Consider the following 14,252-nt stretch of genomic DNA (forward strand, 5'->3'; position numbering starts at 1 on the left):
GGGGCGAAATGACCTAGAAAGAGAAGCAGTAACAGACTTCCTAGAAGGCAAAGCAAGCAGACTGAGAACTTTCTTTAACCTAGCGCAGTAGCAGATACCATGTTTTAAAATGAAAATACATGTCTGCAATAATGTGTTTCTTTCAAAACTACACACCTGAGACCTCTAGAGTGAATGAAAGTGCATTCCTGGTAAGATTTGTGAAATGATTTTGTTAACTACAACTACTTTAAGATGTGGTATGGCCTCCTCTGGATTGATCACAGCTGCAAGATGACTTGCCAAAGCATGACAAGCTTTGTGTGCAAGTCACTCTTTATAACAGATCACATTCAACCACTCAATACGGTACTTGATGACTTAATTTCACCAACCTCTTCACCTCAATCCAGCAATGCTCGATTGGACTCAGAACTGGGCTCTGGACCACAGACTTTAAAGCTTCCATCTCAGTATTGAAACACTATTTTTTAAAATGTATTTAAACATGGAATACACAAGTTATATGTCAAGACAATAAAATGTTACTAGCTTAGTGAAAACACCAATTACAGCTATGCCCTGTAGCACAGTACTATATATCAGAGCTATAGATTAAACCAAACAATGAAAGCTATAAACTTGTTCAGTTTTTAGTAAGTAGTATATTCAGCCTTAAGCTACCGTACCTTGTAATTTTTGTACTTATGAGCAGCACTATATACACTACCATGCACTCCGTGTCACAATATTTGTTGGAGGTGTATTCAATATTCTAGAGTTCTAAAGAGGTGGCAGTATTTAAATAAGGCTGGGTGAACAATACAATTAAAAGCACTCAAGCCCTAATTGTGCTTTATTCTGCACAATGACTTCCCTTGGTTACGCTCTTCTAGTACCACGGTGCACATTAAAAACGAATCGCAGGCTCATTCATATTTACAGCCATGTTGTGATGGATATTATACAAGGATTCCTGGCCCCCGTCCAACACGTGGAAGACTTACCTGTCAGCTGTGGGTTCCAGGAATACAGGAGTGTGTGTCAGGGGAGCAGGGGTGCCAGTAGCCCTGCTCACAGTGACACCTGCTGGCCTCTGCTGCTTTCTGTGGAGCTCCAGGGTTGGGAGGAGTGATCGTAGCCAACTCACAACCTCTCCATACTCTTCACCTCTGGAGGCCTAGGTTCAATTCGACTCAGGTCCATTGATTTTGATGGTATCAAGTTAGACCCCTTTGGGGAATAGACCACCTCCCAATTTGATCAGAACAAAAATAATGAAATGAATTAATTCACCTGAAACTGCATTGCATAATGAACTGTATTACATTCTGCATTATTATTTGTATTTAATTATATCCTGATGTAACTATCACTGACACTTATTATTGAATTGTATTTTGTCACACTTGTACTTGCTTGAACCAAAGTCATTGTATTCATCATTGTATTTATCTTGCTCTTAATTGTATTAGTACTTGCACTGTGATTCTTGAAATGTATTTGTTTATGACTGTAAGTCGCCCTGGATAAGGGCGTCTGCTAAGAAATAAATAATATTATTATTACTATTACTATTATTATTATTGTTATTGTTATTATTGATTTTTCTTTCCAGTTCCTAAAAGTCAATTTGCTTAGAGCTTATAAAATACTGAATGCAAATTGCAAAAAATATGTGCATTATTGAACACTTATATACAGGTGCCAGAAAGATATTTTAAATGAAGTTAGTGTAAATATCATATAGGTGGCCATACAATACAAGCGGATATCCTTGAGTTCTGATACAAAGACGTTTGGCTGTATCACATCAATATCAGGGTCTGCTATACTATACATCTGCCTGGAAAGTTTACTTATGGCACTGCTTTCAATAAAGCAGCTTTTAAACACGAACATATAACAAAAACTATGATAGTTGTATGCTGGAAAGATTGCATTGTCGTAATTAAGAGAGAAGGAAACATTAATAAAGTCCTTGGCTTGTATATTCTGTTCCATAAAGTTGTGATCTGTTACAATGGTTACATGTTATTGAAGTGTAGGGAGGTAGGTACAGGTATAAGCTGGGGACGTTTGCAGTAAAACATTGCAGCTTAATTCCAAAAGGGGCTCATTTGACTTTGTGTCTTGGCCAGGGAGTTTGGTAATCAACCTGCTGCTGTTAATCGAGAAGCTCCCAAGCCTTGTACTTGTCATTGATAATTGGGATTGTATTTATGGACAAAAAATAGGAACACCAGTAATAGAAAGCTCATGATGAGCTCATGTATAAGCTAAACTATACAGGTCTACATATGCTAATTAAAAAAAGCATACAAACTATTTTAAAAACATATGAAAAGAAAGATTTTTGAACATGAAATGCTATTGTCTTATAGCACTAAACACTCATTGTCATGTTTATATGTATAACATATTCTTTAATGGATAAAGAAGAGAGATTAATAATAAATGCGATCAACACATTACAGGTGTCAGCAGTACAATCCACTTCAAAAGCTCAGCTAATCAGAAGTAAAGGTGCTGTGCTAAATATAGGTCACTGTGTGAAATAGCTGTCCCCCTGTCCCCCCCATCCCCCCCCCATCAAATTTAGGCAAGGAGCTTTACAGAGAAACCCAGAGTGCCTGGGTGAGCACTAATGTTACCTTGGGTAAGATAGTCCAAGACTAGTGCTAATCCGGTCCTTCTCGTTCCCCAAAACATCTATTGATTCTGTGACCTGTTGTGTGTCCACTCTCCACCTGCTCAAAGGTGAATGAATATCCACAGTACTAATGAAGAAGTCAACCACAATGAGCAGGCAGGTGAATGTGCTCAGTGAAAGCGCAAGGGTAAAAAGAAGGAAAGTGGAGCAACACACCATCACTATGACTGCAAACCTCAGAAAAAAGGGAAGGAAATAAATCATTTACATTTGAAACAGGAAACTACCACATACAGTTGATAGGTGTCTAGGGTTGTATAGCGGTGTATATTAGCTGAATGCTAAACACAAAAGACAGACCTAGTGTTTTCTGAATTGCACTGCATGGAGACCAATGTCACTATTTAAACATGATTACAACACGTCCTTTCCTTTGGTGCTTTCAGCTAACCTTGGTTTCAGTGTTGTGACCCTTATGGGAAAGAAAAAATCAAACCCAGCACGTAAGAGGCAGAATGGGAAGGATTTGAAAGGAGGCCTGTGCTGGAGCCCAATCATCTCGTTGCTTTTTCCTCTTTGGACCCCTTCCCCAGCCCCGTGCCCTCCTGGGGGTCCGGCTGCACGGTCTGGACAGTCTCTACCAGGCTGCCGCTGGGCAGGACCACATAGTGGGCAGCGACGCTGTGGGGCTTGGGCTCACGCAGGTTCTCCTTGCTGTGCCAGATACCGTAGCCAAAATACACCAGGAGACCTGCAAGAAAGACATTTCAACAGAGTTACAGAACAGTATTATACAAGGTGTGGCAACTAAGCTTTCAAATACATTTACCCCGCCATTAGCAATTAACATAGTAGAGATCTGAAATAGCACAGTTGTTATCTTAACTAATGTATCCTTGTTGAAAAACTTTGTAAAGCTCTCAAATATATATTCTCTTTAACTTTAGCTGTAACCAATAACCTGTCCCCATGCAACACTCTGCCCCTAGTGGATCCTGGTAATTAATGATCTAATTCACAATTCAAAATGTATTTAGAAGCACCACAATATTCACATTAATCTTTACAAAAAGTGTAATTGCAAATAAGGAAGAAAATGGGGGTGTCATTGTTATTAGTTTCTGAATGACAGAATGATACTGTTCTGCTGCTGGCTTTATGTTTATTTTCTACTTCTTTGCCTACAGACAGTAATGTTAGCATCACCCTTCATGCGGGATGTAAAGCTTACAGGAAGTAGTGATTCACTCTCTGCAATGAGTCAAGCCAGAGGACAACATCCTTAGTTTTTTCAGTATTAAAAGCGACCCAATATGTTTTACCTTGGAGTGCCTATTTGCCTATCATGTGTACATACACCAAACATCAGCCCCCCACAAAGGCTTAAAGAACCAATATTTAACCTAAAGGACAAACACAAAAATGAATTATCAAAACCATGGCATCCCTGAATATATACATTGTATCCAATCAAATCATTTTCTCCATTTTCCAGGAAAGGACAGTGGCTGGGAAACGGCCCATTAACCCCACTCAGTCCCCTCATATATCCTGGTATTACCTAATAGTCAATTACTACCAATTACTACTGGGTGATAAATCAGATGTGTGGTTTCTGCAATGGTGCTGGCCAACACAAGCACAGGATTCACTGTGATACATTGACTGACAGTTACCATTTAACACCCTTTTGATTCTAACCAGTCATATTCTCTTACCTACTAGAAGCCAGACTGAGAAGCGGATCCAAGTCATTGCGCTCAGCTTCAGCATGAGGAATACATTCATCAAGATGCTCAGCCCTGGAATTAGAGGCACCAGTGGCACCTAAGAGAGGGTAGAGCAGGTAAACAGTTAACAAGGGAACAACTATTAGGGGGGTGGGGGGCTCAAAGTTTCATGTTTTAATAAATGCACACTAAATGCAGAACAATCTCACTTAAGGCTACTTCAGTAAAAAGAGCATCTTGCAATTAAGGCAACAAAGTGACATATTAAGCCCACCCCTCTATTCAGTATCAGGGCCAGGGTCTGCAGTTCAAAATTGTCAAGCCTCTGTTAAATTACTTCTCTAATAACACCTGCATGCTGAAAACTACTTTATTTATTATTAAACTCTGAAAATGTGGTTTCAGCATGACTGAATGGATATACCATTTTGATTCAATAAAATAAGCTAAAACAAGATAAAGTTCTCAATTGATCTTAAAGAAGAAGGATATAAATACTGTTTAAATAATTAATAAAGGACCCATGAACATCACATAGTATATATTATGTATATAGTATTGTCACAAAGACGGCCGGAGTGGGTGGCGTCAGACCAGAAACAGGAACACAAACGACAGAGAGATGGGGTTTTGGTGAGGCTGAACGCGTGATCGCGTTCAGCATTTAATAAACAGAACAGAAAATAAAAGGTTGGAACAGACAAAAACACTGGACACGGCACTTGTAGCCAAAAGAAACATATAAACAAAACGGACTACCACTAAACAAACGGTGCACGGACAGACAAACAGACAAACACGGTGAGTGAAAACAACTACTAATTCTTACTCTTTTCATTAACATTTACCTCCGCTCCAATCCCGTTCTCCACTCACCGAACACCTAACCCTGACTGACTAAAAATGTGCCTATTTATACTGTTGTGCTGGGATTCAATTACTAATTAATTATTCACTTGAATCCCAGCACGTGAATTAATTCTGTGCAACCCCGTGCTCACATATTACATTTAACCAGCACGTGAAGTGATTTGTGCTCTCCTCGTGCCTAAATACAAATCTACACTTTAAATACACGTGAAACACAGACCCGTTTATATCCCGTGTACCAATCTATACACCAACATTTACACACGCAACATACAACACATAACACAAATGCACACAGGGGCGGGGCGCTTTGCCACAAGTATATATTATGTTTTTTCTGCCTGTAAAACTATGACTCTTGAAGGGTTATATTAAAAAGATTTAAAGTAGTGGTGGTATTTAGACCCTACTTTTAATTTACATATATCTGTAATTTTGAAACTGCATCTACCAGAGCCAGCAATGGCGCTACACAGATCTGGTTTCCTTCCACGAAGGAGTATCTTCAGCCACTTAAATGGACCTTGGGGAGTTAGAAGAAGGTGTGAATGCACTTGCATAAGCTTGTGAGCTCACATGACAGGCTTAAGTAAATGAGTTTATAACAGTACCCAGGCCTGATTGAGAGATCCGTTGCCTCTTATTAAAGAGTGTGAGAGGGGTAAGACCGAGAGTATAATACCCTCAAGAACTGAGGAACGTTCCATCGGAATTGGAGGAGCGGTCATCACATTCTAGCAAACAATGTAGAAGCAAAGTATGTACATACTGATGCCTCTACATGAGGCATGGGGAGACATTTCTCATCAGAACCAAAAAAGAAAACTAAATCCAGGTTAGATTTAAGCTCACAAACTTTTACCTAATAATTATTTTTAATACGCAGCAGAGCACACAAGTATTGACAACCCTTTGTATTCTGATAATCAATCATTTACTGGCATGAGTGTGCCATTACTAGTTTATATACTTTCAATGAGAATACATTTACACCTAGGAGCTCAAGAGATGTCCATCAGCTACCACACCCTTGAGGACAAAGGCCAGCTGGGCAATTGGCCAGTAGGGGCCACAGTAACACGGTGAGGTGATTGACAAATCTTCTTCCCTAATGCAGGTGTACCAAAGCCAATGCAGTGTTCGCTGTGAAATCCCTGGTAAAGAAGGGCAACTTCACACAGCCAGGATGTGAACCTGCACTCTCCTGACTGTATAACTCACCTGGAACGCCACACAGTCATGCCTTTACCAGGTGTGCTGTTTGAACCCCGATAATACATATTTTTAATTATCAGACCAAGTACTGAGACCCATCTTTTTTTAAATGTGGTATTTATCACAGCTCCTGCATGACTTGTAAAAATGTACAAGCATTTTGCTCAAGTCTGGGGTGTCTATGCTGTCCCTCTCCTCAATAGATACGTTTCAACTGCCCAATACTTGAACAGTCTTCTTGTTAACATCCTCTAATGCTCTATTAGATTCAGATTTGGAGATGGGCCCAAGTACCTTGATGTTTTCACTCCAGTGTAAAATCACTTAATCAAAAACAACATTTATTGCCTTCTACTGTGAGGAGTAACATGGACATTCACAGAAGGTGCCAATTATTTTGGGCAGCACTATACATTGATTGCATTGTAATTTATGATTTTGCTTTGCAGTCGACTGCCTTCAACAACCCCTCAATGTGAGTGAGTGAGGAATGACCGTATGGTGTGGATTGTGCATGCCTCAAACTCGCTAAACTGAGGAGCTGTCATCAGCTCATGACCAAGGCAGTGAGACACTATTCACAGGTAGTGCTTGATCAGTAGGTGTGTTGGGGTGCTGTCTGAACCTTGGGTCCTTGTTAACTACAGCGCTAAGATTCAATAGAATTAGGGCTTCTATATCATTCAGTGTTCATTTTAATCCACATATACATGTTTATTTTTCAAACTGTTCATAGTTTTTGTAGATGGCAAAAAGTCTGTGTTTGTTGGGCCTTTACTTCTCCATCTGAAAAGGGAATTGTTTATTTTGGTACTGCCCAACAGTACAAATTCTAGGTGATGCAAAACTGTTGGCCATAGCTGTAGCAAGAGAGTCTCCTACCTGAAAGGTCTTGATGATATGCTGCTGCTCGTGGACCCAAATGAAGAAGAGACTGAGGAGATACACGGTTCCACACAGGACAGCCAGCAGACAAACACTCCAGAGGGGCAGCTGCAGCTGGTTTGTCCCAAACACCAGGATGATACACATGCAAATAGCACAGACCACCATGGACACAACAGAGATGGTCACTACCTCCCCAGGCTCAAAGGCATTGAGGAACTTCAGGTAGGGGTCAAAGACAGTCCTGAGCTGGCCTGGCTCCCTCCGCTCCTTGGCTTTCTTCTGCATCTCCACCAGCTGGAGTTTTTCAGAGAAGGACTCGTACTCCTTCAGTTCCCCGCTGTCCTGGGCTGGGGAGCTGGGTTGGGGTGCAGGGGGTTGGGTGGCAGAGGGGGAAGAGTTGGGTTTGTTGGGCTGGAACCTCAAGACGATGACACTGGCAGCCACGAAGGTGTAGGCCAGCAGGGTGCCGATGGAGAGGAACTGGACCAAAGCCTCCAGGTCAAAGATGAGAGCCAGGATGGCCATAAGGATCCCGAATACCACGATGGCGATCACCGGAACCTTGGTTACCGGGTGGACCCGGGCAAAGACCTGGAAGAACAAGCCGTCTTCAGCCATGGCGTAGACAATGCGGGGCAGCGAGAAGAGGCTACTCAGGAGAACTGTGTTCATTGCTGAAAAAGGGAGGAAGAAGACAATTAAAAAACAGAAACCAGCCAAGAAGTCTGGCGACTTGACACAACTCTTTAGCGTGTTATTTAACAACCGATCACAACAGGCTATCTAATAAATAATAGACAGACTGTTATTGATACTCAATAATTATGTAAACAAGGGAAACCAAGGGGCTGCATTGTTTTCTGTTGAATACTCAACAAGTTTTATTCCATTTATTTAATACCTAACTTCAAATATCTTAAAGATAATTACTTGGAAAATATGAGATTCGGCACACCCTTAATAGCTAGTACACGAATCTCACCTTCCAACTGGAAAGTCCAGTAAACTGTAACAAACAAACCCTGTACATCAGGTGCCCCCCGCATTAGACATTAAAATGAACCCTTTACTGCACTACCACCTTGATCCCTTAACAACCTTGTATTGTGATATAATCCTGACATACAATTAAATTCAGTTTTGACTGTGAGCCAGACCATTTTGGCAGTGTTTAGGCTTAGTGTCCTTTGTCTGTGTTTCTATACCTTGGTGGGATTTCATACATTGACGTGTGAAGCTTCAGTTCCATTGAAGACTTTGCGTGCCAGGGCCTATAGCCCCCCCACCACCACCAAATACTAGTATATAAAGCACTAGCCCTTTAGTAACCTACATGTGCTTCTTCCAGTCAAATGTTCCAGGAATATCCATACTAAACCTTGAACTCCAGCCTTAAATACAGATGCTAACTCCTCTATCAGATCAAACTGTGGCTTTACAGTCCCCTGGAGAATGTACTACCGGATACATAGAAAGCCTGCAGTATACCCCACCATGACTGGAAATAAAGAATAAGAGCTATCAGTGTCACAGACCTACGTCCACTGTGTGTGATATCCGCAGATTCTGAGAATCTCAATAACTTCTGGTAATATTATAATGAATGCTATCCCAATTGCATAAGTATAACTAGATGCCTCCACTATATCCCAGGGTAAATATGACAGCTGGAGATGGCTTGCAGTGTAATACCTACCACAGATGGAGCCGATGGCCACTATGAAGCCTGCCCAGCTGTAACCCCGGCGGTAGAAGGCATCAGACAGAGCAGACTCAGGGTCCAGGGTGTGCCAGGGCACCATTAGAGTGAGCACCGTAGAGACCAGGATGTAGGCCCCGGTTGCAATGCCGAGGGAGACAGCGGTTGCTATGGGGATAGCCTTCTGAGGGTCCTTGGTCTCCTCGCTGGATGCCGCGATCACGTCAAAGCCAACGAAGGCATAGAAACAGGTGGCAGTGCCAGCCAGGATCCCAGACATGCCATAGGGAGCAAAGCCCCCTTCCTGCATGCTCCAGTTGACTGGTTTGGCCAAAACGAACCCAAAAATGAGGATGAAAAGGATGACAACCATGCTGACGGCTGAGAACACGTGGTTGAGCCAGGAAGAGACCCGGACTCCAAAGGAGACAAAGACCGTAACTACTAAAAGGATCCCTGCTGCCAGGAGATCGGGGTAATGGGCTATAAAGGGCACGTGCCAGCTCACAATGTGGGTCTCTGTGAAATTTTTAATGGTGTGATTACAAATTGAGTCTAGATAACCGCTCCAGGCCCGGGCCACTGCCGCTCCTCCAATCATACACTGCAGAATAACATTCCAGCCAATCAAGAAGGCCCAAATTTCCCCAACGGAGATGTAGGTGAACATGTAGGCCGAGCCGGTCTTTGGCACCCGGGCTCCAAACTCAGCGTAGCAGAAGGCTGAAAGCAGGGAGGCCAGCCCGGCGATCAGGAAGGATATGACCACAGCCGGCCCCGCTGTTTCTTTTGCCACAGTTCCCGTCAGTACATACAAGCCGGAGCCCACCATGCCCCCGATGCCTAGCAGGGTCAGGTCCACCGTGGTGAGGCACCTCTTCAGCGAGGTCTCCATCATGTCATCCTCTAAGGTCTTGACCCGGTTCAGCTTCTGGCAGAAGCGGATGACCGGGGCGCAGCTCCTGAGTCGGCTCACCATGGTTCTGGTTTCAGATGAGGTCCGATCGCCGTGGGAAACCGCACCACACTCAGATCACTCCAGCCACTTCATGGTCAGGTCAATTGAACGCAGCTGTGGAAAAAAGACACTGAGGCATGAGCTCTTACTGTGGCTCTTACTGTGTTACATACTGTATGTCTATGGCAGGAAACCACAGCTGAAGAGCAAATCCAGAAATCAGGTCAAACACCCTTAACACAGACTTACGAATTTAAAAAAAAAATAATAATTTAACTAAAAACCACTTTGAATTATTACAAACATAATATATGCGGACTGTAAAACAATACTAATGGACTCTAGTTCTGTTTCGTGGTCTATCCCCAGCTCTTTGCATGTGCCAATGTCATTGCTGATACTGTGACAGGATACCTGGGCGCAGCGCATCTGATAAAGTACCAGCTCATTCAGTTTTACTGTACATGTAAATGTGACACCAGATATCAGGAAAACGAAAAATGTTCTTCTAAACGTTGCGTCTTAATTCAAAACATTTAAATACGTGCAAGAGATATGAATGAGCACCCTGTCCCCAGCGGTCACACGAATGATATCCATTTACAGTCAAACCCGCTTCCACTCATTATCACCACATTGAAATTTCCCAGACAGAATAAATTGGGGACAACACAATTGGGGAAACACCTCAAAGCGCTGTACATATAATAAATAAAAAATAAATAAATAAAATGCCTTGTCAAACAAATAGGTCATCAGTCTTGATTTAAAATTGGCGCTGATGCCAAGTCCCCGATATGTTTCGGCAGAGAATTCCTTAAACAGGGAGCGTGGTACCTGAATGCCCTCCCTGCCTCCCACAGTTTGGAGCCGAGCCATCTGGACGGTCAATAGCCACTGCATTAGACTAGAGGATGGGCTGCAAAGTATTCAACCTCCTGATAATATCATTGTGGTTTGTATAACACACCAGTTCACATTCATCAGTCATACAGCTAATTTCTACCCCACTTACTATTACAAATAAAAGAATAAGCTTAGAAGATGTACATGTAAGAAAGGTAGCCTGCTAATTTCACCAGGTTACTGGCGAAGCAGATGGTGCTGATCTTCATTCTGTATGTGAGAGTTTAGATGGAACTTTTGTGTGAAAATCATAGAATACGAATAATAATAAACTGCTGCTTCTTGGAATCTGTGCACAAAGAAGGGGAGAGCCAGTGTGTTCATAACAGCTAGCACGCCTTTAAATAACTCAGGAGTTAAAGCGTTCTGCAGAGGACCCTCTGAGCTCTAAGCACTAGGTACTGTATACAAACAGAACATCTGTACTGCACTGAAATGAACTGGGTAAGCTCATTATATATTATGAAAAGATATGTAGGGCAACACAGACAGATACATTATCAACAGCCCCTCTTTTCTTGTGCTGAAGATTTTTGTTCTCTGATGTTTTGTGTGGCTCCCCAGTCAGCTTTATTGATATCGTCAGACAGCAAATAAGCACAGGTCACAGCTTCATTAAGCACATTTTTTTTTTGTTTACATTTATGCTGTTTTATAAATACAACAAAACTGTGTGTGCAGTCTGTTACTTTATTATGTCCTGTGATCTAGGGCAGTATAGATCACATGAAATAATTGTTCACTAGTATACCATCTGCAAACAGACCATGACCTACAGCAAAGGAAGCCAGCAGGTACCAGGATGGCATGAATTAATTCTGAATCTGTTTGGATGTTTGCACCCCTGGGTCCTGCATAGAAACCGTTTTAACTCGAGGACACAGTATCCTGTATATTTGTGAGTGACTGTTATTGAGCTAGCTGGACAAATTAGGGTTTGCCCTAGAAGACCCTTACAAACTATAACAGGTTACATTCAGCTGCTTAGTAATAAGTAGTTAGCTACTTCTTCTTCTTTGTAGAGTTTGAAAAACACAGGGAGCATGTGCTACCTTTAGGGTACACAAACTGGATAGCCAACAAAGTCTGCTGAAGAGCAGTGCACAGAAATGGAACTGATGTAATATCCCCGTCATCCAGGATGACTAACAAAGAAGTAGATTGCAAGACGCTGCAGCTTGAATATTCAGTGAGAGCACAGGGAGAAAGCGTTTGCCTTCACTATAAAACACCTGCTGTGGGGACAGATATTCTCTAGGCTGTTCCAGGTTTGCAGTGAACATGAAAAGGACCTGCCCCACCCCCAGGTAAGTGCTACAACAATGCCCTTCAGTAGTAACAGGTACATACAGTGCACACTTTCAGCACAACTGGAAACACCCTAAAGCTTTACTTAATTGAACCGATTCTTTTGTTCTTTTGTCAACACATTTTTGTCAGGTCTTCAGCCATTGAGGATTTAAAGAGTATACAAATGGCTTAAACTTTACAAGGTGCATTTTAAAATAAATGTTCATTAGTCAGTATAAACTGCTTCTGAAGCAGTTGTTATTTTCAGGTATAGTCTTTTCCAAGACAGCATGACTTTAAAAAAAAAAAAACTGTTTTTGCTCTTGTGCAAAAAATGATCTTCTAAAAGATAAACATCTGGTTTCATAGACCAATCTTGCACCCTAATCACACTTCCAACAATTAACAAGTGTGGAAAACCAATTGCTCTTTTAAAATAAACAGCTCTCCTGCCCACACATGTGCTCAATAGAAGACAGTAATGGGCTTCTGAAAAAAACTTATGGTTACCAGTACTACTTGCAAATTGTTAGAGGTGTGATAACCACTGCTTTAAAGTCTTTTCAATGTAATATTCCATTATAGTTTTGCTCAAGATTGAAACTGACCTGCCCCAGGGAGATGCAACTTGGGGATTGATTTTGCACAACATCTCTGTGCAGCTGGTGCAAAGCACCTGTACAAAAGTATGTGCTATTTATGGCAGGTATTTATATCACTGGCGTCGGGTTTATTGATTGTACTGCCAATTGGGTAGACAAACCGGGATATCTTGTCAGGTGGGCAGATATGCCTTCTCCCAAATAACTGATAAAGCTGCCTTTTTACATAACAATAACACCGTTTGTCTCAAAACGTACTCTTAGTTTCATGTAGCAAAACCCCTATCAAAAAACGTATTTTATTTCCTGTATTTTGTCTATGAATGTCGGATTAAATGTCTGCTTAACTTTATTGGTTTCCATACAGTAGAATTACAAGCATTTAACTAATCATGTTGTACATAGCTGTAATTAGCCTCGACGTTATAGTGGCCGCTTATCTGACACGTCTTTTCCATATGTGTGAGGTAAGTCCGATACCAGTGTAAACTCTAATTATGATAAACTATTTTCTTCACAATCACTTTGATCCTAAGGATTTAAACCTTCATGTTCGATCCAGCCGGCATGCTGCTCGTTCAAGTACTGTGACATTCTGAACAGAAGGCGAGTGCATCACAACCTAAAAAAGCCCTATAAAATACTACAGTATTAGTAATACTGTTATGCAATGTTTTAGCGCACTGCCCTAGACTGAACGTTAACGCAAATAAGCACCATTTTATTATTTCGTTTAATAAAGAAAACACAAAAAGAAAAAAACAATAGCATCATTAATTATTAAAATCACACCAAAAAAAAAAAAACTGAAATACGTCATAATAATTATCATAGGAAGGAGAAAAAAATAACACACAAGCTTCGGTACCAAGTATAACATATGCGTATCATGTCGTCTATGCTATATAAATAAAAACAGACTAGCTTCGCTTCTTTAACTGCATTGTACATAAGAAAACAACATTTGTTCCTCCGTCAGAGATATTATTTCACCATGAACAAGCGCATAAACATCCTGGAATCAATGGAAAATAAACAACCATGTTACCTCATTTTTCTCCAGGTTGGGTGACGTTTAGTGTTCTCAGTATTTGATTGTCACGACTGCAAAATGCAATCCTGGCTTCTCGGCTGAACAGAAGGTGGAGTGAGTCAAGGATAGCTCTAAAGGAACATGCGCACTGTTCAGTTTGAGGAGGTGATGAAAGAATTCCTATATGGATAGTTCATGGCTGCGACAGGTAGATGTACACACCCTCGACTTTCAAAGGCGGAATTTCGAGTTTTTTTGTTTTGTTTTGTTTTTTGTCTGTTTTTTACCGCATGGTCCTAAGGCAACACAACAGAGCGGCGTCAATGATCATCAAAAGTGCAGACCATCCCTCATGCTGATTTATCGGACCCTTTATGAAAGTTTTCCATAGTAAAAGTGTAGTAAACCACAGTGAAAACATGGTAAAGC

At 41.4% G+C, this 14,252-nt stretch overlaps 1 protein-coding gene across 1 annotated transcript; it reads right to left on the reverse strand.

Annotated features, from left to right (window-relative positions):
* Nucleotides 1-1,970: 1,970 nt before the first annotated feature.
* Nucleotides 1,971-14,037, reverse strand: LOC117427869 (cationic amino acid transporter 4-like). The gene is made up of 5 exons (XM_034046219.3): nucleotides 13,839-14,037; nucleotides 9,032-10,106; nucleotides 7,330-8,009; nucleotides 4,351-4,459; nucleotides 1,971-3,383 (listed from the first exon to the last, which is right to left on the reverse strand). Exons 2-5 carry the CDS (start codon nucleotides 10,011-10,013, stop codon nucleotides 3,187-3,189), a joined length of 1,968 nt encoding a protein of 655 aa, XP_033902110.3. The 5' UTR covers nucleotides 10,014-10,106; nucleotides 13,839-14,037; the 3' UTR covers nucleotides 1,971-3,186.
* Between the last annotated feature and the right edge of the window lie 215 nt (nucleotides 14,038-14,252).

The sequence above is a fragment of the Acipenser ruthenus genome, chromosome 21 (assembly GCF_902713425.1).
Source record: "Acipenser ruthenus chromosome 21, fAciRut3.2 maternal haplotype, whole genome shotgun sequence".
Taxonomy (NCBI): domain Eukaryota; kingdom Metazoa; phylum Chordata; class Actinopteri; order Acipenseriformes; family Acipenseridae; genus Acipenser; species Acipenser ruthenus.